The sequence below is a fragment of the Bubalus kerabau genome, chromosome 2 (assembly GCF_029407905.1).
Source record: "Bubalus kerabau isolate K-KA32 ecotype Philippines breed swamp buffalo chromosome 2, PCC_UOA_SB_1v2, whole genome shotgun sequence".
Taxonomy (NCBI): Eukaryota; Metazoa; Chordata; class Mammalia; order Artiodactyla; family Bovidae; genus Bubalus; species Bubalus kerabau.
The window spans coordinates 6,974,873-7,000,022 of record NC_073625.1 but is presented as its reverse complement, the minus strand read 5'-3'; the positions used below and the strand labels follow the sequence as shown (position 1 = coordinate 7,000,022).

At 44.1% G+C, this 25,150-nt stretch overlaps 1 protein-coding gene across 9 annotated transcripts in view; it reads left to right on the top strand.

Moving 5' to 3' along the window:
• The window catches only part of PSD3 (pleckstrin and Sec7 domain containing 3), a 616,838-nt gene that overhangs the window by 281,166 nt on the left and 310,522 nt on the right, over positions 1–25,150 (top strand). For 7 of the 9 annotated variants that reach the window (XM_055566944.1, XM_055566948.1, XM_055566943.1 and 4 more), the window contains 2 exons: positions 14,893–15,925; positions 20,167–20,562. In XM_055566944.1, the coding sequence (XP_055422919.1) occupies positions 14,893–15,925; positions 20,167–20,562 (1,429 nt within the window). Of the gene's footprint in view, positions 1–14,892; positions 15,926–20,166; positions 20,563–25,150 lie in introns of those variants that run through there. The other 2 variants (XM_055566946.1, XM_055566952.1) reach the window with 2 other exon arrangements.

Sequence of the window (25,150 nt, the reverse complement as noted above, 5' to 3'; positions counted from 1 at the left end):
AGCTTTAGAAACAGTGATTTTAAAGACAGACCTGAATTCAACTCCTGCAGCTTAGAATTTCGTCTCGGGGTGAGCGCCAGTGCTCTGCACGCGGGCGGAAACCTGGGGTTAGGATGGCTGGGCTACTCCTTAGCTCACGTTTTTCCCTTCCAGGTGCTGTGAGCTGCCATTCCCAGCTCACAGAGCTCCTCTGCAGTTGACCGGAATGGGAAGCTAGTCTCATTTCCCCAGGAATTAGAATCAAAGGAGAAAAATTGGGCTCTGATTCATTAGTATGTAAAATTGAGTTTGTGGTGAGCACAGCTGTAACTATTAATCACTTGGGGAGAAATGTCCAATTAATGGAGCAGTCTCTACTTGTGTGCGCATGCTAATAGTTTGTGTAGTGGTCGGCAGACCTTTTCCTGGGTCTTGTAGTACATAAATACCTTCTCTATCCGTGCTTTTTAGAGAGTTGCTAGCGACCAGTAATAGCCAGCACCCTCAAATACAGCCTTCTTCAAAGTGTGACTTTTATTAGAGTGAAGAGTGTGTACCAAAATATAATGTACTTAGATTACTCACTTAGCAAATTATCATTACTCATACTCATTTTGTGTCATTTTACCATACTGAATATGTTTTCTGTTGCTTAGTAAAAATAGATTATTCTTCTGTTTTCTTTTTTAAATATGACTTTTTCTATTGCATTGCAAATTGAAATCCTAAATGCGTCTCTGTATTAGTGGAGGGGTTTATTGATTATTAGACACAAAAGCATTGATCATTATTACTCACAGTTATGGATTATAATTTGTTGTTGTTGTTCAGTTGATAAGTTGTGTCTGACTCTTTGTGACCCCTTGGACTATAGCCTGATAGGCTCCTCTGTCCATGGGATTCTCCAGGCAGGAATCCTGGAGTGGGTTGCCATTTCCTTCTTCAGGAGATCTTCCCAGATCAGTGATGGAACCTGTGTCTCCTGCATTGGCAGGTGGATTCTTTACCACTGAGCCACCAGGGAAGCCAAGAATTCTGGAAAATCCCACGGACGGAGGAACCTGGTAGGCTGCAGTCCATGGGGTCGCGAAGAGTTGGACACGACTGAGAGACTTCACTTTCACTTTTCACTTTCATGCATTGGAGAAGGAAATGGCAACCCACTGCAGTGTTCTTGCCTGGAGAATCCCAGGGACGGGGGAGTCTGGTGGGCTGCCGTCTATGGGGTAGCACAGAGTTGGACACGACTGAAGTGACTTAGCAGCAGCATAGGTAAAATGTATTTGAGATATTTTACTCTGCAAGGCTTATTATGTTGGTTTGTAAATTGGATCTCTGTCTTCAATTTTTTTATTGATTTATGAAATTTCAGACTAAAGGGGGAAAAGTCAGTCACCCTCTGTCTATGGGACTGCATTCTTCCTTGACAGGCCAAGGGCAGTGTGTCTTTAAGCCTGAAAGTTCTGTCCATTTTCCAATGTTGAAATAACTTAAGAATTTATAGTTCTTTTATCATACTAACTGATTTTTAAGTTTTAAGATGTTTACTAACTGATATTCATTAGAGAACAGAGCACCATGGATGTTATCGCATTTATGAACAACCTACAGGGAAAGGAGAGAAGCGGACTTCTAGTGGCTAGGTTAGCCATGACTTAGAAAGGACTGAAAGTCTGCTGAACCATGCTGACAAAAAATAGTATTCTCTTGAAAGTGCTGTACGCAAGTGAATTTGCCTGTGCATTTTTATTTCACAAGTGATCTGTCCAATGGCATGAACATTGAAAGTCTGGGAAAATATCCCAGTTTTTAAAAATAGAAAAACCTTACCTTTCCCTCAGGTCCTTTCCTTTAAGCTCCAGTGTAATTTCTTTAAGGCTGCGTACAGATGTTGATGTACAGGCATTTACTAATGCTCAGTTTTACATTTGTAGTTTTTTTTTTTAAGGACTTTATGGTCTTCTGTGTAAGGGTAGAGTTGTTGACCATCATTCATTTTGAAAGAAATTCTCTGTGAGCTATAAACTAAAGACAGGGTCCCATCGCAGCCTAGGTGGTTCTCTTCCTCTGCTGGAAGGATGCTGGATCAGCTGGAAGGCAAACCCAGACCAGAAGGCATAGCCTTTCTCTGCGCAGGAAGGAGAGACTGCCTCTTTTCTTTACTGGTTTACTTAATTGAACACTTGGGCCTTTCAGTCAGGAGGTAGGAACTCTTGAGATTATCTTTTAGAGTAAAAACCTGCTATTTAAATGTAGTCAGCACAAGTCATAGATATTGATGTAGTTCTCTGGAGGAGTGCTTCTGTATTTTAAATGTATGCAGATCACCTGGGATTCTTTTTAGAGATACGGATTCTGATTAGGAAGGTCTGAAGTGATACCTGAGTCTGCATTTTGAACAAACACCTGGGTGATGCTGCTGCTGCTCCGAGGCCACACTTTGAGTAGAAAGGTTCTAGGGTAGTGCTTTCAAATAGACTTCTCATGAGCATGAAAAAGTGTTCTCTGTATCTGCTGCAATGTTGTAGCCAGCTACATATGGAGCACTGGATTTTCAATTTTATTTAATTTTAATTAATTTAAATTTAAGTAGTTTTATGTGACTGTGACTGCCATATGGAACAGCATAGCATTTGGAGAGTAAGATAATCAGCTGAGAAATTTAAGTTTAGTGGTAATTGCCCATGTAGATTATGGTGAATTCTAAAACTATGGCCAAGTTGTCCCCACTTAACTTGACCACCGCTTAAACTTTGTCTGCAGCAGCCAATGCGTGCAGATGGAGTTGCTGGACTGCAAACTCCTTGATGGCCTTGCTTGTTGCTCTGTTTTCCAGTACTCAGCATATTCTTGGCGCACAATAAATGTTGGCTGATGAAGTGGAAGAATTAGGTAGTTCCAAAGCTAGGAAGGACCTCCCCGCCCCCCACAGTGTCTCCAGCACTCTGTTCAGCCTGTCCTTGTGGGCAGGGGACAGAATTTGAGTGGCATTGGCATGTAGTATTTTGCTTATGTTTTGGGAAGCATCTTTCTGTTTCTGTTAAAGTTCTATTTTAATATTTTAATAGAATAGAAACGGTAACCTGTTGGTTATAGGACATTCTTTATTCATTCATTGATTCAACAAATATCCATTTTCTTAGTACTGTTATTCTAGGCTCTGGGGATATAATAATGGTAAAGATATCAGACAGAGTTGTTTTGGAGTTTATGTTCTAGTTGCAATACAACAAGACAGAACAAAGGAAGAACCTTTTCCTAAAAATGACCGGGCCCAGTTCCTAGGGAAGGTATGATTTGTAACTGCTGTTCATGGACATGGCCATCATAGTCTTTTGGGAAGCCTACATCCAATTGCTCAGAATCCCTCATGATAAACTTCTTTACTTCACATTTCTACTGTGAAACTGTGACCAAGTCTGCAGTAGGCTTGCCAAATCGTTCTTTTTCTTTTTTCTTCCTCCCCGCCTCCCCCGTTTCAGCCAAAGAGTAACAAACTCTTTGAAGGAGTTTGTTACCCAGAGTAGAAAGAAATCCATTTCATTTGCTGATCCTCAGACAGGATCATTCTTAGAAGGGCCAGGCCTTTTCTGAGGCTCATCTTTTGGAGCAGGCTTGTTTCCCCATGATCCTGAGAATTTTTTTGAGTTATAATTGATGTACACAATTAAATTAGTTTCAGACATACAGTGTAATATTACATATTGTATAATGTTACATATTGTGAAATGATCACTATATGTCCATCACCATCCATAGTTATAAAAGGTTTTTTTCTTGTGATGAGGACTTTTAAGATTTACTCTTTTACCCACTTTCAAATATGCAATACAGTGTTATTAACCATGATCCCCAGCTATATATTGCATCCACTTGATTATTTTGTAATTGAAAGTGTGTACTTTTTGAACCGCCCATTTCACCTACTCCTCACCCCCACCCTCTGGCAACTTCTAGTTTGTCCTTTGTATCTATGATCTCGTTTTGCTCTTTCTTTTTAAGATTTCACAAATAAGAGTGATCATATAGTATTTGTCTTCCTCTGACTTACTTCATTTAGCGTAATGTCCTCAAGGTCCCCTCGTGGCTCAGATGGTAAAGAATCCGCCTGCAATGCAAGAGACCTGGGTTTGATCCCTGAGTTGGGAGGATCTCCTGGAGAAGGGAATGACAACCCTCTCCAGTCTTCTTAGAGAACTGTAAAATCCCATGGACAGAGGAGCCCGGCAGGCTGCAGTCCATGGGATCCCAAAGAGTCGGACACAACTGAACACAACTGAGTGACTAACATTTTCTGAGCTTCCTTGGTGGTTCAGTCAGTAGAGAATCCACCCACCAATGCAGGAAACCCGGGTTCGATCCCTGGTTGGGGAAGATCCCCTGGAGAAGGAAATGGCAACCCACTCTAGTATTCTTGCCTGGGAAATCCCATGGACAGAGGAGCCTGGAGGGCTACAGTCCGTGGAGTCGCAAGAGTCAGACACGACTTAGTGACTACACCACCACCTCAAGGTCCAATCATGTGCTGCAAATGGCAAGATTTATTGTTTTTTATGGCTGAATAATATCCATATTATTCCATAATAATATCCAATAATATACTTTTTATGGCTAAATTAATATATTCATATGTTAATATTATATAGACATATACTATGTGTTAATATACACACAGTTTCTTTATCTGCTCATCCATTAATGGACACTTAGATTATTTCCATTTCTTGGCTGTTGTAAAAAATGTGAACGTAAGGGTGCCGATATCTTTTTCAATTAGTGTTTTTGTTTCCTTCAAGTAACCCATAAGTGGAATTGCTGTATCATATGTAGTTCTGTTTTCAATCTGTTGAGGAATCTCCATAGGAGGTTGCACTAATTTACGTTCCACTGACAGTGTACTCAGTTCAGTTTAGTTCAGTCGCTCAGTCGTGTCCAATGCTTTGCGACCCCATGAACTACAGCACGCCAGGCCTCTCCCTGTCCATCACCAACTCCCAGAGTTGACTCAGACTCATGTCCATCGAGTCAGTGATACCATCCAGCCATCTCATCCTCTGTCATCCCCTTCTCCTCCTGCCCCCAATCCCTCCCAGCATCAGAGTCTTTTCCAATGAGTCAACTCTTCACATGAGTAGCCAAAGTACTGGAGTTTCAGCTTTAGCATCATTCCTTCCAATGAACACCCAGGACTGGTCTCCTTTAGGATGGGCTGGTTGGATCTCCTTGCAGTCCATGGGACTCTCAAGAGTCTTCTCCAACACCACAGTTCAAAAGCATCAATTCTTCGGTGCTCAGCTTTCTTCACAGTCCAACTCTCACATCCATACATGACCACTGGAAAAACCATAGCCTTGACTAGATGGACCTTTGTTGGCAAAGTAATGTCTCTGCTTTTCAATATGCTATCTAGGTTGGTCATAACTTTCCTTCCAAGGAGTAAGCATCTTTTAATTTCATGGCTACAGTCACCATCTGCAGTGATTTTGGAACCAAAAAAAATATACCAGGTATAATAAAAAGCAGAGATTTGGATTAAGCCAGAGCAAACAAGAATCATTTGTGACAGGAAAACATGGGACGACTGGGACCATAAGGTTCTCTAGAATTGGCTCAAATCATGATTATTGTGGTTTAAATTTGCATTTCTCTGGGGACTAGTCATGTTGGGCATCTTTGCATGTAGCTGTTGGTCATTGTATGTCTTCATTGGAAAAATATCCATTCAGATCTGCTCATTTTTATTTATTTATTTAATTTTTTTCCTCCTTATTTTTAGATCAGATTTTTTTTTTGCTAATAAGTTATGTAAGGGAGTATAAACAGGGAATATAAATAAATGTAAATTTAAATAGAGTTCATTATACATATATTTAAATCTTTTATTTATTTATCTTATTTTTGTGCTGAGTCTTCCTTGCTTTGTGTGGACATCTGCTGGTTGTGGAGAGCAGGGGCTTCTCTTCATTGTGATGGGCGGCTTCTCACCGTAGTGGCTTTGCTTATTGCCGAGCCCAGGCTCTAGGCGTGAGGGCTTCAGGAGCTGCAGTGCGCGGGCTCAGTAGGTGCCCATGCAGAGTCTAGGGCTCAGGCTCAGCGGCTGTGGCACAGGGTTTAGTTGCTCTGCAACATGTGGAATCTGCCCGGACCAGGGATCGAACCCGTGTCTCCTGTATTGGCAGGCAGGTTCTTATCCACTGCGCCACCAGGGAAGCCCTCTTTATACATTTTGGATATGAATGCCTTATCAGATATATGATTTGCAAATACTTATTCCCATTCAGTAGATGGCCTTTTCATTTTCTTGATGGTTTCCTTTGTACAGAAGCTTTTTAGTTTGATGTAGAAGAACTTCTCTTAAATCACGTTGCATTGTATTACAGTTCTGTATCTGTGTCCCAGGAATGGATGGATATTTAATGTACAACCCAAAGCTCTCCTGAAACTGTTCTGTTAACTTTCAAAAGTATCCCATTTTTCTCTACATTAAATCAAAATGGAAAAAACTTTTTTAAAAAAAGTGGATTTTGGGCATCACAGGAAAAGCATCAGGAAATAACAGAAAATAATTTGTTAGGAATCTGACCAAATACACAAAGCAGCAGATACAACTCCACAGAAAAGGGAATATAAATAGATACCCCTTCCCAAAGTATATGTATTTCACATGAGTGTGACAAGCTCTTCTCTCTCCTTTCCCTTCCCTCCTACGCACTTTACACTACATTTTAATTTCTTTAAGGGGGGAAAATAAATGCAGAAAAGCTATAAAAACTCTTATTAATTCAAATTCTACTAGTGTGTGGTTTATATTTAGGTAAGTGCTAAAATCTTTTTTTTTTTTTTTTTTTTTTTTTTAGTACTTAGCAAATCCCATTGTCACAGATATGAGACCAAATTTGGGCAGGCCTAATTCAGCGAGACTTTCTGGAGGAGAAGCAGCTATTTCGCTTTTCAGCTAGATTCTTACATTAGTAGTAGATGCAGACTGACAGAAGGCAGGAGCTTTCCCGAGTGGGGCCTAGAGCCCACAGCAGCGGCACAGGCTGGGCACGGCCTTAAGGCAGCAGGCTGACTTTAGAGAGGGGAGACGGAGGCTGGGGAGGTGGCAGCCATCGCACCTTTGTTCTGTCCATTTGCCTTTGTCCTGGCTGCAGGGTGCTCCATCTCGCCCACGCTGTCACCCATGGCTGGTTCTGTTTGTGCCCGTACTTCACCCTGTGCATCTTTCACACATGACCAGCGTGAGCTTTTAACCACAGGAGAGAGACTAGTCACGCGCTAGCAGCGTTTGGTTCTGAATACCCTGTGTTCAGTACCTAGCAGGTAATTAATGAACGTTTGCTAAGTGGATTTTGCAAACGGTGGTCATTTAATGGCAAGTATCCATGGCCTGGTTTTAAAAGGGAACAGAGAAAAAGTCTTAGGGTAAAAGAAGAATGTGGCCTTTCTTTAAATCCCCCTAGCCTAAATAGCTCTATTTTTTAAACATAAGGAAGACATCAGAAATTCTAAATAAGACGGTCAAGATTAATATTTTATGAAGCTTCGTTTGTTGTTAAAGACAGTTCAAGTGGTGAGAAGAAATGCACACAGCAAAATTAAACCACTGTGCATGCTAACATAGAGGTGCCTTAGGTGGAAGGAAAGATTTGATGTTATGCTGAGTTCCGTAACAAATGCTAGGATCAAGAGCCACCTGGTATTTAAGGCTATTTCTACCCAGAACCTGCAACTAGAAGATTTTTTGCTTTTTATATTTTTATGCTATTAGAAATGACAGTCTGACAATTCAGATGCCTCTTAGTTTTCCTTAGGAATTTACTCCTGAGAGATAAAAGACCAGGAATCTAGTTCTGACTTTTAATTCTTCTAAAATACCTTATTGAACATCAGTTCATTTGCCTTGGTCATGCCACTTAGCCTCTCAGAACATTTACCCACCCTGGTCTGTACTAGTCCTCATCTAGGTGAAAAGTGAACAAAGCTGATTAGACAGACCAGTTCTGTAATGCAGGGTAGGAGGGCTGGTTGCAGTAGGAAAGCCGCCTGCCACTCCGGGCGCACTTTGCGCTCTGCCTTTCCTGTCTGTCTGTGACCAGATGCCAAGCTGCTTATCAAGACATCACAGCTCGGTGGTTAAAGAATATGCCTGCCAGTGCAGGGGACATGGGTTTGATCCCTAGTCTGGGAAGATTCCTCATGCCTCGGGATGACTAAGCCCATGCGCCAAAACTACTGAGTCTGAGCACCCTTGAGACTGTGCTCCACAACAAGAGAAACCTCTGTGGTGAAAACCCCATCCGCTACAACTACAGAGAGTCGGCATGCGTCATCAAAGACCCAGCGCAGCCATAAATACAATTTAAAGAGACATCATCACAGGCATTTGCCCACAATTAATACCAGTACATCCTAATGAAAAGTGTTAGAATGGGGTGGAGAAATTACTTAATTTCTTTGATGTCCCCCCGCCCCTTTCTTTTTTGAATTTGTATTCACTTTTCTTTGGGCCAGTGTGCCTATGTTTACATTAGTGGTTGTTTCATAGGTGGCAATTTAAACTGTTAGGAACTAAGTGGGTTCTTAAATGAGGAAGTTTAACTTTTCTTCCTTCTGTTGAATGGATTTCATGATAGTATGTTTTGATGTTAAATACACATTTGACTTCAGGAATAAATGCCACCTGATCATGGTGTATAATCCTTTTTGATATTTTGCTAGATTCAGCTTACTAAATTTGGGTTAAATATGGACAGCTTTCATGGAACTCTTCATGATAGGTTAAAGATTATATAGCCTTTTGAAGCTTTAAAATTTGAACTAATAGCCTATAATTTATTTCATGGGTGTATACCAGATAGAATATAAAGTTCCCTTGACATTTGTAAGCAGGTGAATTCTTGCAAGGGCTGGTGATTAAGGGAACACTTAGTTAAGAGAGCAGATTTAAGTTAGATCTTGAAAGATGAAAATACTCTGATCATATAGAAGTGAGAAGAAAAAGTGTGTCATATGCGGAGAAGAGATGGAGCAAAGCCAAAGGAATAAAAAGCTCAGAGTGTTAGCTTGATTTCTGGTGTCTGTGAGAGAGGACCTTTCAAGAGTGTTCATGTGCTGCGCCACCCTCGGTTAGAGAAACAAACGTATATCGACGAGGTTGGTGAGTGAGAGGAGAGAGTAGACGGGAAAGAGAGATCAGGGCTGGGTTATGGATCTCAACTCCTGGATGAAGGAGTTTGAATTTTAGACTTTATTCTGTAGGCGGTGAAGAATTACTGAAAGCAACTGAAGTTTTTGCTTGAGGAAGATTATTGTATATAAGATGAAGTGGGAGATGAGGCTGGACTTTGGATAACCATTTCAGAAGATGTTTTGAAATTTCAGGGAAAAAATTGAAGACGCACACTAGGTCAGCTCACTTCCAATAAAGATGGAGGGAAGAGGAGGATGTACAGCTTAGTGGAAGTGGATTAGATAAGCTCTGGTTTTTGTTATGTTGTGTTGGCAAGTCCATTGTTCTGATGGGCCTGTTTTCTTGCTGACTATGTAAGGTGACTGAATTAATTCTTTGATTCCTCTGACTTTTGCCATTTTATATTGTATGACCTTCAAGTTTTTGTAGAGGCATTTGTTACTGTTTGGTCGCTAAGTGGTGTCTGACTCTTTTGTGACCCAATGGACTGTAGCCCACCTGGCTGATCTGCCCATGGGATTCTCCAGGCAAGAATACTGGACTGGGTTGCCATTTCTTTCTCCAGGGGATCTTCCTGACTCAGGGATTGAACCTGGGTCTCCTGCATTGGCACGCAGATTCATTACCTTTGAACCACCTGTGAAGCCCCTTGTAAAGACATACTCTAACTTAAATAAAACATCTATAGGAAATATTTCCCCCTGTGAACTAAGTACTTCTCTAATAATTTAAAGCTATTTTACTATGTTAAAAAAGCCTATGCTTTTGGATAGTATACTTTTTTCTTTCTTTGTATTTTAGCAATAAATTTATAGCTTTTAAACTATACCAGAAGAATTTTAAGTCCCCCATATGATTAAGGAATAAAAAACTGTTAAAAGCCAAAAAAGTGTAAAATATGAAAAATGTTCTTAAAAACGTGTAAAAAGATGTAAACAAATGCCAGTACTTCCCAAATTATTTTATGACGCCAACGTTACTGCCCAAACTAGATAGTGCACGACAGTCACAGCCCACTATCGTTTATGAATATAGGTGCAAAACACTAGAAAGCTGAATCTAGCAACATGTAAAAAAGGATTCTACAGCATGACCAAGTAGCATTTATTCCAAGAATGCAAGGTTGGTTCAGTATATAGAAGTCTGTTGATGTAACACACTCTTACCAGAATAAAAGACAGACTCCACATGGGAATCTCAACTGACAGAGAAAAAAGAATTGACAAAATTTGGTAGCTTTTCATGATAGAAACACTTGATAAACTAGAGATAAAAGGGATCTTCCTTATCCTGATACAGGGCATTTGTGAAAACCCCACAGCTAACATCATACTTCATGGGGAAGACTGAAAGCTTTCTTGTAGGATCCAGAACAACAGACAGACATCTAGCTCTCACCACGTCTGGGCAACATTGTCCTGGAGGTTCTGGCCAGTGCTGTTAGGCAAGAAAAAGAAATAAAAGGCATCCGGGTAAGAAAGAAAAAAAGTAAAACTTCCTCTGTTCACAGATAACATGATCTTGTATATCAGAAAGCCTAAGGAATCCACAAAGAAACCATGAGAACTTCGAAGTTCGGCAACCAGCTGTATTTCTATATGTTAGCAGTGAAGGATCTGAAATGGAAAAAAATTCTACTTATAATAGCGTCAAAAAGAAAATACTTAGGGGAGTCAGTTTAACAAAAGTAGTATAAAACTTGTACATTTGAAACAAAAAGAAGTTAAAAGAAATGAAAGAAAATTAAATAGAGAGACATCCTATAGTTGTGGATCAAAAGACCTGATAGTAATGTTGTTAGGATGCAGTGCTCTACAGATTCATCCCAGCCTCTATGACAGTTTCAGCTGTCTGGCAGCTGATCCGAAAATTCATACGGGAAATGCCAGGGGCCCAGAGTAGCCGCAACAAGCGGGAAGAGGAAGAACAGAGCAGGAAGACGCACACTTACTGGTTTTACTTCTGCGCAGCCACGGTAATCAAGATGGTGTTACACCGGCTTTGGGCTCAATGGAGTAGATTTCAGAGTCCAGACACGGACCTTCACGTTTATGGTCAGTTGATTTTCTTCAAGGGTATTATTGCAGTTCAGTGGGGGAAATAATAGGTTTTTCAAGAGCAGTGCTCGGACGAGTGGATAGCCACGTGCGCCAGAGTGAAGTTGTATCTCCACACCCTGTAAAGAGTTAACTCAGAAGGGGTCGAAGGTCTGCATGTAGTAGCTAACTACATGTAAAACTCTTAAAAAAAGAATAAATCTTCGTGACCTTGGATTAGACAATAAATTGTTACTTATGACACCAAACACCTAAGCAACAAAATAAAAAAATAGAGAAGTTGGATTTTATCAAAATTAAAAAAATAATTGTGCTTCAAAAAGGCACCATAAACTAACTGGAAAGACAACCCACAGGATGGAAGAAAATATTTGCAAAGTATATGTCTGATAAGGAACTTCTGTTCAGAATATATAAAGGACTCTTCAGTTCAATTCAGTTCAGTCGCTCAGTTGTGTCCAACTCTTTGCGACCCCAGGAACCACAGCACGCCAGGCCTCCCTGTCCATCACCAACTCCCAGAGTCCACCCAAACCCATGTCCATCGAGTCGATTATGCCATCCAACCATCTCATCCTCTGTTATCCCCTTCTCCTTCTGCCCTCAATCTTTCTCAGCATCAGGGTCTTTTCCAATGAGTCAGCTCTTCACAGCAGGTAGCCAAAGTATTGGAGTTTCAGCTGCAACATCAGTCCTTCCAATAAACACCCAGGACTGATCTCCTTTAGGATGGACTGGTTGGATCTTCTTGCAGTCCAAGGGACTCTCAAGAGTCTTCTCCAACACCACAGTTCTAAAGCATCAATTCTTCAGCGCTCAGCTTTCTTCACAGTCCAACTCTCACATCCATACATGACCACAGGAAAAACCATAGCCTTGACTAGACGGACCTTTGTTGGCAAAGTAATATCTCTGCTTTTTAATATGCTATCTAGGTTGGTCATAACTTTCCTTCCAAGGAGTAAGCATCTTTTAATCTCATGGCTGCAGTCACCATCTGCAGTGATTTTGGAGCCCAGAAAAATAAAGTCTGACACTGCTTCCACTGTTTCCTCATCTATTTGCCATGAAGTGATGGGACCAGATGCCATGATCTTCGTTTTCTGAATGTTGAGCTTTAAGCCAACTTTTTCACTCCTCTTTCACTTTCATCAAGAGGCTCTTTAGTTCTTCTTCACTTTCTTACAACTCAAAAATGAAAAGAGAAGTTACCCGGTTATAAAATGGGCAAAGGATTTGAATGGATATTTCTCTGAAGAACCCATACAAATGGCCAACAAGCATTTGACAAGATTCTCAACACCGTTAACCACTGTGCATGTATGTGCTAAGTCCTTTGGTCGTGTCCGACTCTGTGCGACCCCCTTAACTGTAGACCACCAGGATCCTCTGTGCATAGGGTTCTCCAGCCAAGAATACTGGAGTGGGCTGCCATTCCCTTCTCACTAGGGAGATGAAACCACAGGCGCAGCGAGGCGGCCTTCCACACCCACTATGACAGCTGTGATGAGGAGTATGGGCGCATTAGCGCCTCACACTGCTGGCAGGAATATAGAACGGTGCAGCTGCTTTGGGAAACTGGCGCTTTCTCCAAACATGAAACACAGGGTTACTGTGTGACGCAGAATCCACTCATAGGTGCGTATCCAAGAGAACTGAAAATAAATGTAGACACAAAACCTGTTCACAGATGCTCAATATTCATAACAGCCAAAATGTGAAAATAACACCAATGCCCATCAGCAGATGAGTGGAAAGAAGGTACAGGATGAACCTTGAAACCACTGTGCCATGTAAAAAAAGACAATGTCACGTATTGTGTAATTCTGTTGATATGAAGTAGAACACGCAGATCTATAGACAGAAGGTAGGATGGTATTTACCAGGGCTTGCAGAGTGACAGTTAATAGAGGGTTTTTTTGGTGGTGCTGGGAGGTGATGAAAATGTTCTGGAGTTAGATAGTGGTGATGCTCACACAATTTTATGATATATTAAAGATAACTGAATCTTAAAAGGGGAAAAATTAAAAGTCCTATCACATTCTTCATTGAAGTATCTAAAGTATCAATATACCACAGGAAGAGAAATCTTGATTGCTTTTAACTCTGTTCCTTTTCAAGATCAGAGTTTGAAACTTCCTCCCTCCTCAGATTTCAGCAAGCCATATCCTCTGAGGTCTGTTTTTAAAGGTGTTATAAATGTTGCCATCACAGAGAAGTGCTGCTTGGATCCCATCAAGGTTGATTCAAATTTAATTTAAAAATATATTTCAAATTATTAAAAAATAAGATATGAAACAGAACACACTCCAAGATGTATTACTATTTATCAATTTTTCCGTACCGTGTATACCAAATGTTAACTCACGTTTCCAAGTTATGTCATTTTGCATATATGCCTTGGAATCAAGTCTTGCATGTCATTTCCTTGTATATATTCAGACAGCTGTCAAATGTTTCACTGAATAGGAAGGTTGCCGCTTGCAGTGCTTGAAAAGCAGTAACAGAAGCAGCAGGTGTCCTCTGTCATAAAGCCGTCTAGGTGAGGACACTGCATTTCCAGCGCACATGAGAATACTCTCAATACGAGGTAACCAAAACCAAGTTCAGAAGGAAACTGGATCCTGGGGTGATAGGACTGTAACTGTTGTCCAGAAATCCTCAATTTAAAATTGTGTTTGTTAGGATGTCTTCATTTTTCTCAGTGACTGCCATTGCAATAAGAAAAGGTTGTTAATTGGATCCTATATAGTAAATATATACTGTTGTTTTTACTGCTTCATATATTGCGAAGAGTTGACTCATTGGAAAAGACTCTGATGCTGGGAGGGATTGGGGGCAGGAGGAGAAGGGGACGACAGAGGATGAGTTGGCTGGATGGCATCACTGACTCAATGGACGTAAGTTTGAGTGAACTGTGGGAGTTGGTGATGGACAGGGAGGCCTGGCGTGCTGTGATTCATGGGGTCGAAAAGAGTCGGACACGACTGAGCTACTGATCTGATCTGATCTGATCTGATATTGGGGTTTCTGCATAAGATGCTGCTTAAATCTCATGCAGCTGGGATCCCGGAAATCTTTCTTTATACATCAAGTTTCCTCTTCCATTTTGACTTCCCTCTCATTCCCCAGAGATGTTCTGAAAGTATCTTTTCCCCCCACAGAAATCCCACAGTGCAGGGGAAGTTTCCAGCTGAAAAAAATAATTACTAACTTTAAATAGATCATATCTTTTTTCCTCGGGGCTCCGTCTCAGAGATTGCACTGCAGCGATCCGGTTAGTTCAGTCATAAGGCAATTTGCTGTTGTGCCCAGTATAAATATTTTAGTTGCTATTTCATGAGCGATATTTGGAAAGGGATACATATCCTTATTTTAACCTGTTTTTGCATATGCAGCAACCGAGTTGCATGTGTGGGAAAGAAGCTGGGTTAAATTGGATTGCCTCTGTGTATGTAGAACCTCTGTGGGTTCTCGTGTGTAAGCCCAGTGGAGGGGCCCCCGGCAGCGTGTTGAGCAGCTTGTGTTGCAGAGGGTGGGGGAGGAGCCAGTGAAAGGGTCGCCTGAGGATGACTGAGCGCCTGATACGTGTGGGAATTGATTTACACACACGGGAATGTGCTGTTCAGAAGGAGTCACGTGTCTCTTCTGTTCTCTTTGTAGGTGATCATGGAGGAAGCACTTTACTCCCCCCGAACGTCACGAATGAGTTTCCAGAGTATGGGACCATGGAGGGAAGTGGAGAAGGCCTGAGAGCCTCTCTGGAGTTTGGTGCCGAGTCTCTGCTGCGCTGCCCGGGGGGCCCGCAGGGCGCCCAGCCCCTTGCCGGCCGTCGCTCTGGGCCTGCCACTGTCACCGGAGGGCCAAAAGCTGTCAGAGGGCTCCCGTCTCAAAGTCACTTCAAGGAACCAAGTTTACAACCCATTGACTCTCTGATTTCAGCCCTGAAAGCCACAGAAGCCAGAATAGCTTCAGGAACGTCGCAGGCTACAAAGGTACTGGATGGGGCTGCGGTTTCTACTTTTTCAGCTCAGCAGGGGGGGCAGGAGCCAGACACCGCCAGGCATAAAGTACGGAAAGCCCACGCACTGTTCCCTGCTGGCTGCGAAAAGTCGCCTGATATACCTCTTTCAGCCAAAGTTCCGACTGAGGAGCATTTTTATTTGAGCATCCAGGAGGATCTGACTGCACTATTAACTGGAGAGACTCAAGCAGAGCCATCCCTAAGAGCTAGTAATGGAAGAACGGGGGCTGTCCACGTGCAAGAGCCAGCTGGTCCAGCATCCTCGGCGGGCAGCCCCGTGACCCCCAGCTCGGTGAGCGGTGCTGGTTTGTTGAGAGAGAGGAGGTCTGACCAGAGAGAGCACCCCGGTCAGGGTGCTCCAGGGCGCCCAGGCCAGGGCAAGCATGTGGCGTTTCAAGGGGTGGACACACTGTGGACCGGAGGGGAGGAGAGAGAGAGCCGGCGCCCCGCGGACGCTCAGACACCACCGGGAAGGACAGCCCCCACCGAAAGCAGAGAGTTTTCCAAAGTGCCCAGCCACCTCGTCTCGTCTGCCGCTCTGCGTGACCCAGCTCCTCCTGAGAGGCCATGTCCCCCCGAGCCTCTGCTTGAGACGGTAGAGGACGAAGTCTTCCTAAGGGAGGACAAGGAGCACCTGGAGAGGAGAGCTGAACCAGAGAGGGCCGGGGAAAGGTGAGTTCCCAGGGCCCTTGTGGCTGTGATGTCTGCTGTGTGCCCTCCACAGTGAGGTTCACGGCATCCTCCGCAGAACAGAAGGGAAGTGACGTGTGCTGCGGTGCTTCTAAGGTCTGAAGATGTATAAAGCGGTTGCTGTAAAGTTGTCCATATGGGGAGACCGTGAACCTTAAACTGGGCGGACCCATTTCTGATTTCTTTTTTTTTTTGTATTTGACAGGTTTCAAGTTCTCCAACATCACCATAACTAAACACCCCACAATTATCTTTCATAAGGAAAGTTACTTGTGGAAAGGTCTGGGCTCTTCTGGCACATCGGTAGCTGTCACAGCCTAGCTTAGGTACTTCTTCTGGGTACAGCCCCGTTGTCTGCAAACAGCCCCTGTACATGTAGGAACGCAGAGCCTTTGGCGTGGGCTGCCTCAGTTTTCTAGGTTTAGAGAGGCCATGAGGAGGTCAGAGTTCAGTTGTTCCATGGCACTCACGTGGGGACTCCCTTCTCGCAAGCAACTCGTTTGGATTATGGCCCTGATGACTAAACCTGGCATCATATAGTATTTCCCAGACTTTCTCTACATTTCTGGCGTCCATACCAGCTGAGAGCCTGGAGAAATGGAAGCCGTGCCTGTCCACCTTCACTTCCTTTGCTCATGCTCTGGCTGTAAAGAGCTCCTTTCTGCAAAGTCATTTCAAACGTGTGCCATCTTGTCTCCCGTCATATGAACTTTGGTAGTTCACATGGGAGAGCGTGTGTCAAGCCTGAAGGGTCTTGCTTATTTGATGTAAGGAGATGCCTTTTGCTTTGCAGTTGACTAACAGATCCGCTGTCAGGACTTCTCTCCCTGCCCTCCCCACCTGCCTACACAGAAAGCCTCCAGACTTCCCTCGGAAGGCGCCCTGCTATGTGGCACATGGCTCCGCAATTACCCTCCCACTGGGGTCTGTGCGTCTGCGGTTTATTCATTCATTCCTCCTGTCCTTCCACAAATGGTTTTCGGTTGTCTGCTGTGTCCTTGATATGGCTAGAGATGCTGGGCATGAAAGGAATGTTCAAAATGGACATGGCCCTGGGGATTCCCTGGTGGTCCTGTGATTGGGCCTCTGTGCCTCCTCTGCAGGGGGCATGGGTTCCTTCTCTGGTTGGAAACTCAGATCCCACTAGCTCTGTGGTGTGGCCAGGAAACAAACAAACAAACATGGAAAATAGACATGACCTCTGGTCCCTGACCTCATGAAATTTACTGCTAAAGGTCTACACATTAATAATGATAGGGCCTCCCATTGTGTTGGGTTCTATAAAGGAGAAGGGACACAGTGAATGCAGGAGAGAGGGTGATTCAATTGATGGCTTGGGGAAGGCCTGTCTGTGTAAGTGGTAATTCGGCTGAGACTTCAGGATTCAGTAGAAGTTTGCGGGGCAGAGAATGGGGAGAATACTCTAGGCAGAGGGAGCCACACGGGCTGGCAAAGGAGGGCTGCTGTCGCTAAGGGAGTGTGCTTCCTGGAACCTGCGATGCGGAGGCCTCCAGGCTCCTTTTAAGGTGTAGCAGTGTGGCTGGGCCCTGGCAGCTGGGGGCGGGTGGGGGGTGAGTGAGCAGGGGTGGGGTGAGGGCTTCATCCCTGAGCTTTCCGCTTCACTGCTAATGCCCTGAGGAGCCATGAGGACTTGGGACCCAGAATACTATTTGGTTTGGGGTGGACCAGTAATTTGGCTTCCCTGGCGGCTCAGACAGTAAAGAATCTGCCTGTAAGGCAGGAGACTCAGGTTCGATCCGTGGGTCTGGAAGATCCCCTGGAGAAGGGAATGGCTACCCACTTGAGTATACTTGCCTGAAAAATTCTATGGACAGAGGAGCCTGGCAGGCTACGGTTCACAGGGTCACAAAGAGTCGGACACGCCTGAGCAACTAACTTTCACTTTTCCAGTAACTTAGAAACAGCAGAGACAACTGCACTGTTGCCTGTGAAGCCTGGTAATACCCAGGGAGGTGGGGTACTTACCATGTGAAGCCTGGTAATACCCAGGGAGGTGGGGTACTTACCATGTGAAGCCTGGTAATACCCAGGGAGGTGGGGTACATACCATGTGAAGCCTGGTAATACCCAGGGAGGTGGGTTATGTACCATGTGAACAGGGAGGTGGGTTACTTACCATGTGAACCCTGGTAATACCCAGGGAGGTGGGTTACGTACCATGTGAAGCCTGGTAATACCCAGGAAGGTGGGTTACTTACCATGTGAAGCCTGGTAATACCCAGGGAGGTGGGTTACTTACCATGTGAACCCTGGTAATACCCAGGAAGGTGGGTTACTTACCAGGTAGTTTTATTCCTGTTCTCTATTTTATTTCTGCTTATGGATATCTGAGGCTTGGCTAGTCCTTGGCACATCCAGATTCAGCTCTATTTTCTATTGTCTTCTTTCTCATACTGAGCTTTAACGTTTTATTTAGTTGTCTTGATGTTAATTTTTAATATTTGAAAAACAGGCTGCATATTAATTAGTGTCCCAAGGATATTAACTTGTATGTTTTTCCTAGGTTTTCACTGTTTTGTTTATTAGCCTAGTAGTAAACATGTTTGTGGGCTTTTTTTTTCCTTCCAGGTCATTCCCTGGCTATTTCTCAACCTAACTCTCTCTGCAGTGTTGTCTTATTGTCACCAGGGGGCAGCCCATGAGTTCTTGAGGGCGATTGGTCTTCTTTAATCAGAAAATATTAACAGGACTTATGAAAGCTTAGTGTATTTTGGGGGCCTTCCTGGTGGCTCAGACGATAAAAAAACTGCCTGCAATGCAGGAGACCTGGGTTCTATCCCTGGGTTGGGAAGATCCCCTGGAGAAGGGCATGACAACCCAGTCTAGTATTCTTACCTGGAGAATCCCCATGGACAGAGGAGCCTGGTGGGCTGCAGTCCATGGGGTCGCAAAGAGTCGGACACGACTGAGTGACAGAGCATAAGTCTATTTTTAGTCAGCCAAATTTACACAATATATTTATCATCTTCTGTTAAAATTAGGACTGATAGTAGCTGTTAATTTGAATTTGTGGAGTTCAGGTGGCTAAATGAGAATTTAATATTTTATTCAAATGTTTGTTGGACTTGGTGTATTCACATACTAGGAGCTAGCTTGAAAGTATATTAAATTGTATAGAGGATAGTCCAGCATATGTGTGCTAAGAGTTTTTTCAACCTGAACATGTTTCTGTGATGTCTTCCTTCCCAAATGTATTGATATTTTGTTGTTGTTGTTGTTCACTCACTAAGTTGTGTCTGACTATTTGAGAGCTCGTGGATTGCAGCACGCCAGGTTTCTCTGTCCTTCACCATCTCCTGGAGCTTGCTCAGACTCATGTCCATTGAGTCAGTGGTGCCATCCAACCATCTCACCCTCTGTTGCCTCCTTCTCCTTCTATCTTCAATCTTTCCCAGCGTTAGAGTCTTATCTAACGAGTCAGCTCTTTGCATCAGATGGCCAACCTATTGGAGCTTCAGCGTCAGTCCTTCCAATGAATATTCAGGACTGATTTCCTTTAGGATTGACTGGTTCAATCTCCTTGCAGTCCAAGGGACTCTCAAGAGTCTTCTCCAACACCACAGTTCAAAAGCATCAATTCTGCGGCATCCAGCTTTCTTTATAGTCCAGCTCTCACACCTGTACATGACTACTGGAAAAACCATAGCTTTGACCATACAGACGTTTGTCAGCCAAGTGATGTCGCTGATTTTCAATACACTGTTTAGGTTGGTCATAGCTATTCTTCCAAGGAGTAAGTGTCTTTTAATTTCATGGCTGCAGTCACCATCCACATTGATTTTGGAGCCCCCAGATAAAGTCTGTCACTGTTTCCATTGTCTCCCAGTCTATTTGCCATGAAGTGATTGGACTGGATGCCATGATCTTCGTTTTTTGAATGTTGAGCTTTAAGCCAGGTTTTTCACTCTCCTCTTTCACTTTCATCAAAAGTTTCTTCAGTTCCTCACTTTCTGCCATAAGGGTGGTGTCATCTGCATATCTGAGGTTATTGATATTTCTCCCAGCAATCTTGATTCCAGCTTGTGATTCGTCCAGCATTTCGCATGATGTACTCAACCTATACGTTAAATATATTGACATAAACCAACTGAATACAGGTGCTAGCTCTACAGAATGCTACCTTTTCATACGGTTGGAGAGGAGAAAGTAAAATGAAAAAATTAACCTAATATTGAAATTCTTCACTTCGATGTGCTTTCCAGGATTCTTGAGCAAGCGGAGCACTTGCAGGGCGGAGATGATGACATCCTTGGGTCCGGATACGCAGAGGACTCCACTGACGTGTACAGCTCCCAGTTCGAGACCATTTTAGACAACACCTCTTTATACTACAGTGCTGAGTCCCTGGAGACTTTGTACTCAGAGCCTGATAGCTACTTCAGCTTTGAAATGCCCCTGACTCCAATGATACAGCAGCGCATTAAGGAAGGCGGGCAGTTCCTCGAGAGGACGGCGGTGGGAGCACAGCAGGACGTCCTGAGCATCTCGGCAGATGGCGGGATAGTGATGGGCTCTTCCAGGGGGATCGCCAACGGGCTGAGTGGCTCCAGTAACTCCATCTACGGGAAAGGCACCCCAGAGATCGCTTTCTGGGGAAGGTACTGGTCCCGATCTCTTAATTTCATGCTGGTGGTTTTTGTAGCATTTTTTTCCCCCTTTGGGAAATCTGAGTGTGGAACCTCTTTGGAAAGCATTGGGCCAGTTTCCGTGGATATAAGTGAATGACATGAGTGAAAAGCAATTTGAGTTTTTGGCGCAGGTAGAGTACAGTTTAGGGGTTTGCCAAATTGGCAACCTATGGGCATTCTGTTTGGCAGTATGTCTTGTATTCCCACAGGTGAACTGGGTCCTGAGCAGATTCTGTGGGTGGTGAGTGGGTATTAGCGCCCAGGATGCAGCTTTGGTGGCCATAGCCCGGCCCGGTGCTGGAAGGGGCATCAGGAGAGCTCTGCTTGCCTTCTGCCTCTGGCATTGCTTGACTGCTTGGGCGGGTTTTTGACTAGGCCAGAGGTTCCATGACTGTCAGTTGAGGGTGTTGGTTTAGACAGTGACTACAGTCTCTTTTGGCCCTTGGCTCTGTGAGGTCCCGTTCTGCTGGGACGTCCTCCTGAGACAGTGTGAGAGGATCCAATGATAAGGAGGCTTGATAAGTTTGATCCCTTGGTCAACGCCATATTTATTTTCTCTCTTTACTATATGTTTTTAGTCTGCTTGGAACACAAAATGAGAAGTTACGTAGGATTTATGTGTTGTACTATCCTTTAGTGATTCTCTGTCTTTTTATGGATTATCCAGCATTTCATCTCTTATTGTTCATCACTCTGGGGTCATTGACCTGTCCTTCAGAATCTCTGTAAGTGGGCAGAGAATGCTAAACTTCCTAATGATTTTATGAATTTAGTTTTACTATTTTTTTTCCTGATTGGGGTGGTGAGGGAGAGGGTAAATGGGGATAAACTATTTGAAAGTTGTATGAAAAAATGTCAGGTTTCTACTGAGCCTGTTTTGATGATCAGTCTGCCCTGTGTTAAGCATTTCCTATTAGCAGTTTATAGGTTTATAGTTCATTGGATGACATGTTCAAGACTGGCACATGGTAACACTGCAGCTATGCATTGCCATGTGAAATAGACCATGGGTGTTCGTTGTCTTCTTGGGCCACACAGTCTCAGAGGCAGAAGACTGTGGTCTGAATTCCTTGGATAAGCCGCTTATTCTCTCTGAAACCGCTTTTGTTTATTTGCATAGCGGGGTCAATGATATGTAGTATGCTATGTGGCCATGGGATTTAAAGAGTTAATGTGGATTAAAATGCTAGCACAGTGCCTGGTACAGAGTAGGAGCCGGAGCACATGCGTGAACTAGAACTGGCTGATGAAGCCACATTTAGACTTCCTGGATCTATAAGAGGGGGTGTCCATGAGGGAAGGGTGCATCTCTGAGGGGGATGTTTCTAGAAGGGGCCTGAGAGAGGGGTGTCTCTGAGGGGACCTCCCTGAGAGGGGAGGTCCTTGGGTGGACGGTGCCACTTTAGTCCTTTAGTTTCTCCATTGTCTCTGGTAACTATAAGTTGTGATAAAATGCAGATAATTTCACTGAAATTCCAATCCAGCTTTCTGGAGTGAGTTGAAGGTATTGATATTACAGGTCTGAAATAGGTTGGAGCTGAAGTATTTTGGGCTGAGAGGCTTTGCTGCAGAAACCACAGGGAGGGTAAACTCTGCAAGGAGATCCAGCCAGTCCATCCTAAAGGAAATCAGTCCTGAATGTTCATTGGAAGGACTGATGTTGAAAATACTTTGGCCACCTGATGCGGAGAACTGACTCTTGGAAAAGACCCTGATGCTGGGAAAGATCGAAGGTGGGAGGAGAAGGGGACAACAGAGGATGAGATGATTGGATGGCATCACCGACTCAATGGACGTGCATTTGAGTAAACTCCAGGAGTTGGTGATGGACAGGGAGGCCTGGTGTGCTGCAGTCCATGAGGTCGAAAAGAATTGGACATGACTGAGCGACTGAACTGAACTGAAACTCAGCAAGGGATTCCCTAGTTGTTCAGCTGGTAAAGAATCCACGTGTAATGCAGGAGACCCTGGTTTGATTCCTGGGTTGGTATAATCCCCTGGAGAAGGGTTAGGCTACCTATTCCAGTATTCTTGGGCTTCCCTGGTGGCTCATATGGTGAAGAATTCACCTGCAATGCGGGAGACCTGGGTTCCATCCCTGGTTTGGGAAGATCCCCTGGAGGAGGGCATGGCAACCCACTCCAGTATTCTTGCCTGGAGAATCCTGGTGGACAGAGGAGCCTGGAGAGCTACAGTCCATGGGGTCGCAAAGAGTCGGACACGACTGAGCGACTAAACACAGCACAGCACAAATGCAGCAAGGCAGTGGTTTGCAGAGACCTGGAATGAGAAGCAGCCATCACTGCCGCCGGCATGAGCACCAGTCATTAGTACAGCAGAGCTGGGTGGTTAAGAGAGAGTATTGGGGTAGGTTATATCATTTTAGCACCCCAGATTTAGCAGTACTGTCCTTTAGGCCAAGTTGAAGTTTCAGCCGCATCACCTGCATTTTCGGACTGTGAAATCTTGCCCAGCGATGAGATCCAATTCCAGTACTGAATGAGAAGCACGTTGGAGATGAGCTCTCACACCGTCTCGACTTCCTTGAGCACAGCTAGCAATGTGGACAGACCAGCTTGGCAGGAGGCTTTTTGGTTTGTTTGTGTGTGTGTGTGTGTGTGTGTGTGTGATTCAGGGTTAGAAAGTATGATGGACTCAATGATTCTAAGAGATTTTAGGGAATCTGGAATAACTTGCCTATGTTTCTTTACCTTCTCTGCCTTCTTGGTGCTTTGGAGAAATTGTAGCACCAGAGGTTGAAGAGTTATAACATTTTCCAGCTTGAAGGGGGCCTTAGCTAGCCCTGTTTTACAGTGAAGAATCTGAGTCTGAGTCAGGTGGGGTAGCATCAGCTGGTGACAGATCTTGTACCAGAATTCAAGTCGCCTGACTCCCAGTCCAGGTGCACTCACTGTTCTAGACTGCCTGGTTTCATATGTGTATTCTTTCTAATTTCCCTAATTTCTCTCATGCCATATGCTTATGGAGCCAGAAGTCTGAGTTGGTAATTATAGACGTGGTCGTGGTGGCTGGTGGTGTGTGTGTTCAATTTCAGAAAAAAATTTTGCAGATCGTTGCTAAATGTGTCTCCATAGATTTTTAAGGTAATCAGTGATCAGGCTTTTAAAAGTTTCTTCTGCATTAACCATCCCTCCGCAGAGGTAAGGCGTAGACGAGGCATTGAGCCTGTTAAGGAAGTCTGGACTAGGATGCTGACAACACAGCCGTCACCCCATTGGCTTTCCTTAGTCAGGGGAGTCAGGGCTTCAAGGAGAAAACACTCAACATTCATTCAGAAATGTGATAAAACAACACAGCAAAAGTGGTACATGAAGCAAGTGTGTGCGCCCAACTTTCCATCTCTATCACTGGCCTCTCCTGTTTCCTTGGGAGCAGACTGAGGGATCCGACTCTGTTGGATAAAGTGAACCCTGAAGAAGGCAGAAAGGAGAGGGCCTGATAAGACTAAGCTACGCTGCTAACACTGCTTTGATTCCAGCTGGACTTGAACCAAAAGAACTAAGCCCGTTCCTGCTGAGGTATTGATGTTGATACATAAAGTGTTACAGAATATTGCAAGCTGACTTTAGTTAGTCTCTAAGCACCATCTTGTGTGTGTGCATCGTATGTATGCCATAGGTTTTATTTCTTTAGTAAAGAAAAGGTTCTTAATTCTCATAATAAGCTAAGAGAAAGAAGCAATAGTGTTCTGATTTTCCACATAAGGAAACTAAGGCTCAGAGCAGTTGAGTAAATTGCCCAGTCACAGGAATGGTCAGTGCCATGCCCAGGATTTCCACCCAGGCGGTCAGGCTCCAGAGACCATTTATTTCGGTCTCAAAACAACAGTATTTTTGCTTGACCTTGCCTAGATTTATTTTTAAATACTTTTCTGTATCAGCGTCTGCTTTTACTGCCAGTCAAGATGATTTCAGCGGTGGTTTCTGACCGGGATGTCTCCTCCTGAACAGTGGATGACACTGTTCTCCGTTGCTTTGCTCCCTGTAGGAGGCAGCCTGGTTGGGGAGGGTGGCCAGGACGTGCGGCACTCCAGCCCAGCTCCATGCCCTATCTGGATTGGCGCCCGGGCCTGGGTATAGCCGGGCTTTGTGGCCAGAGGGGGACTGAGCTCCACTCGCATCGACGAAGAGTACTTCAAAGCAGTAACCCTCTAGAATCAGGTTGGGAAGGACATAAAGAGTGTATGTGTGCTGACTCTGTCTTTTAAAGGATTATGCACCTTTGTGTTATCAGATGGATCTGAAAAGGCCCCTTAAGATCCTGGGATCGCTCTGGCAGGAATAGTTAAATCCTCTCAGGTGCTTGAACACTGATGTTGACCTGAGAGCTGCATGCCCATCAGGAAAGAGCTCGCCCGTGAATGGAACATGATATTTTGGTACAGGAGCACAGCGTAGCATCCGCTCCCTTTGAGGTCCAGCTGCGGAGCGCCAGGGCCGATGGGCAGCAGTGCTGTGTGGAACCCAGTCACATGGCTCCCAGATTAGAAGGGACGGTTAGAGACTTGCAGTTACACGTGTCCGATGGGTTCCTTTGT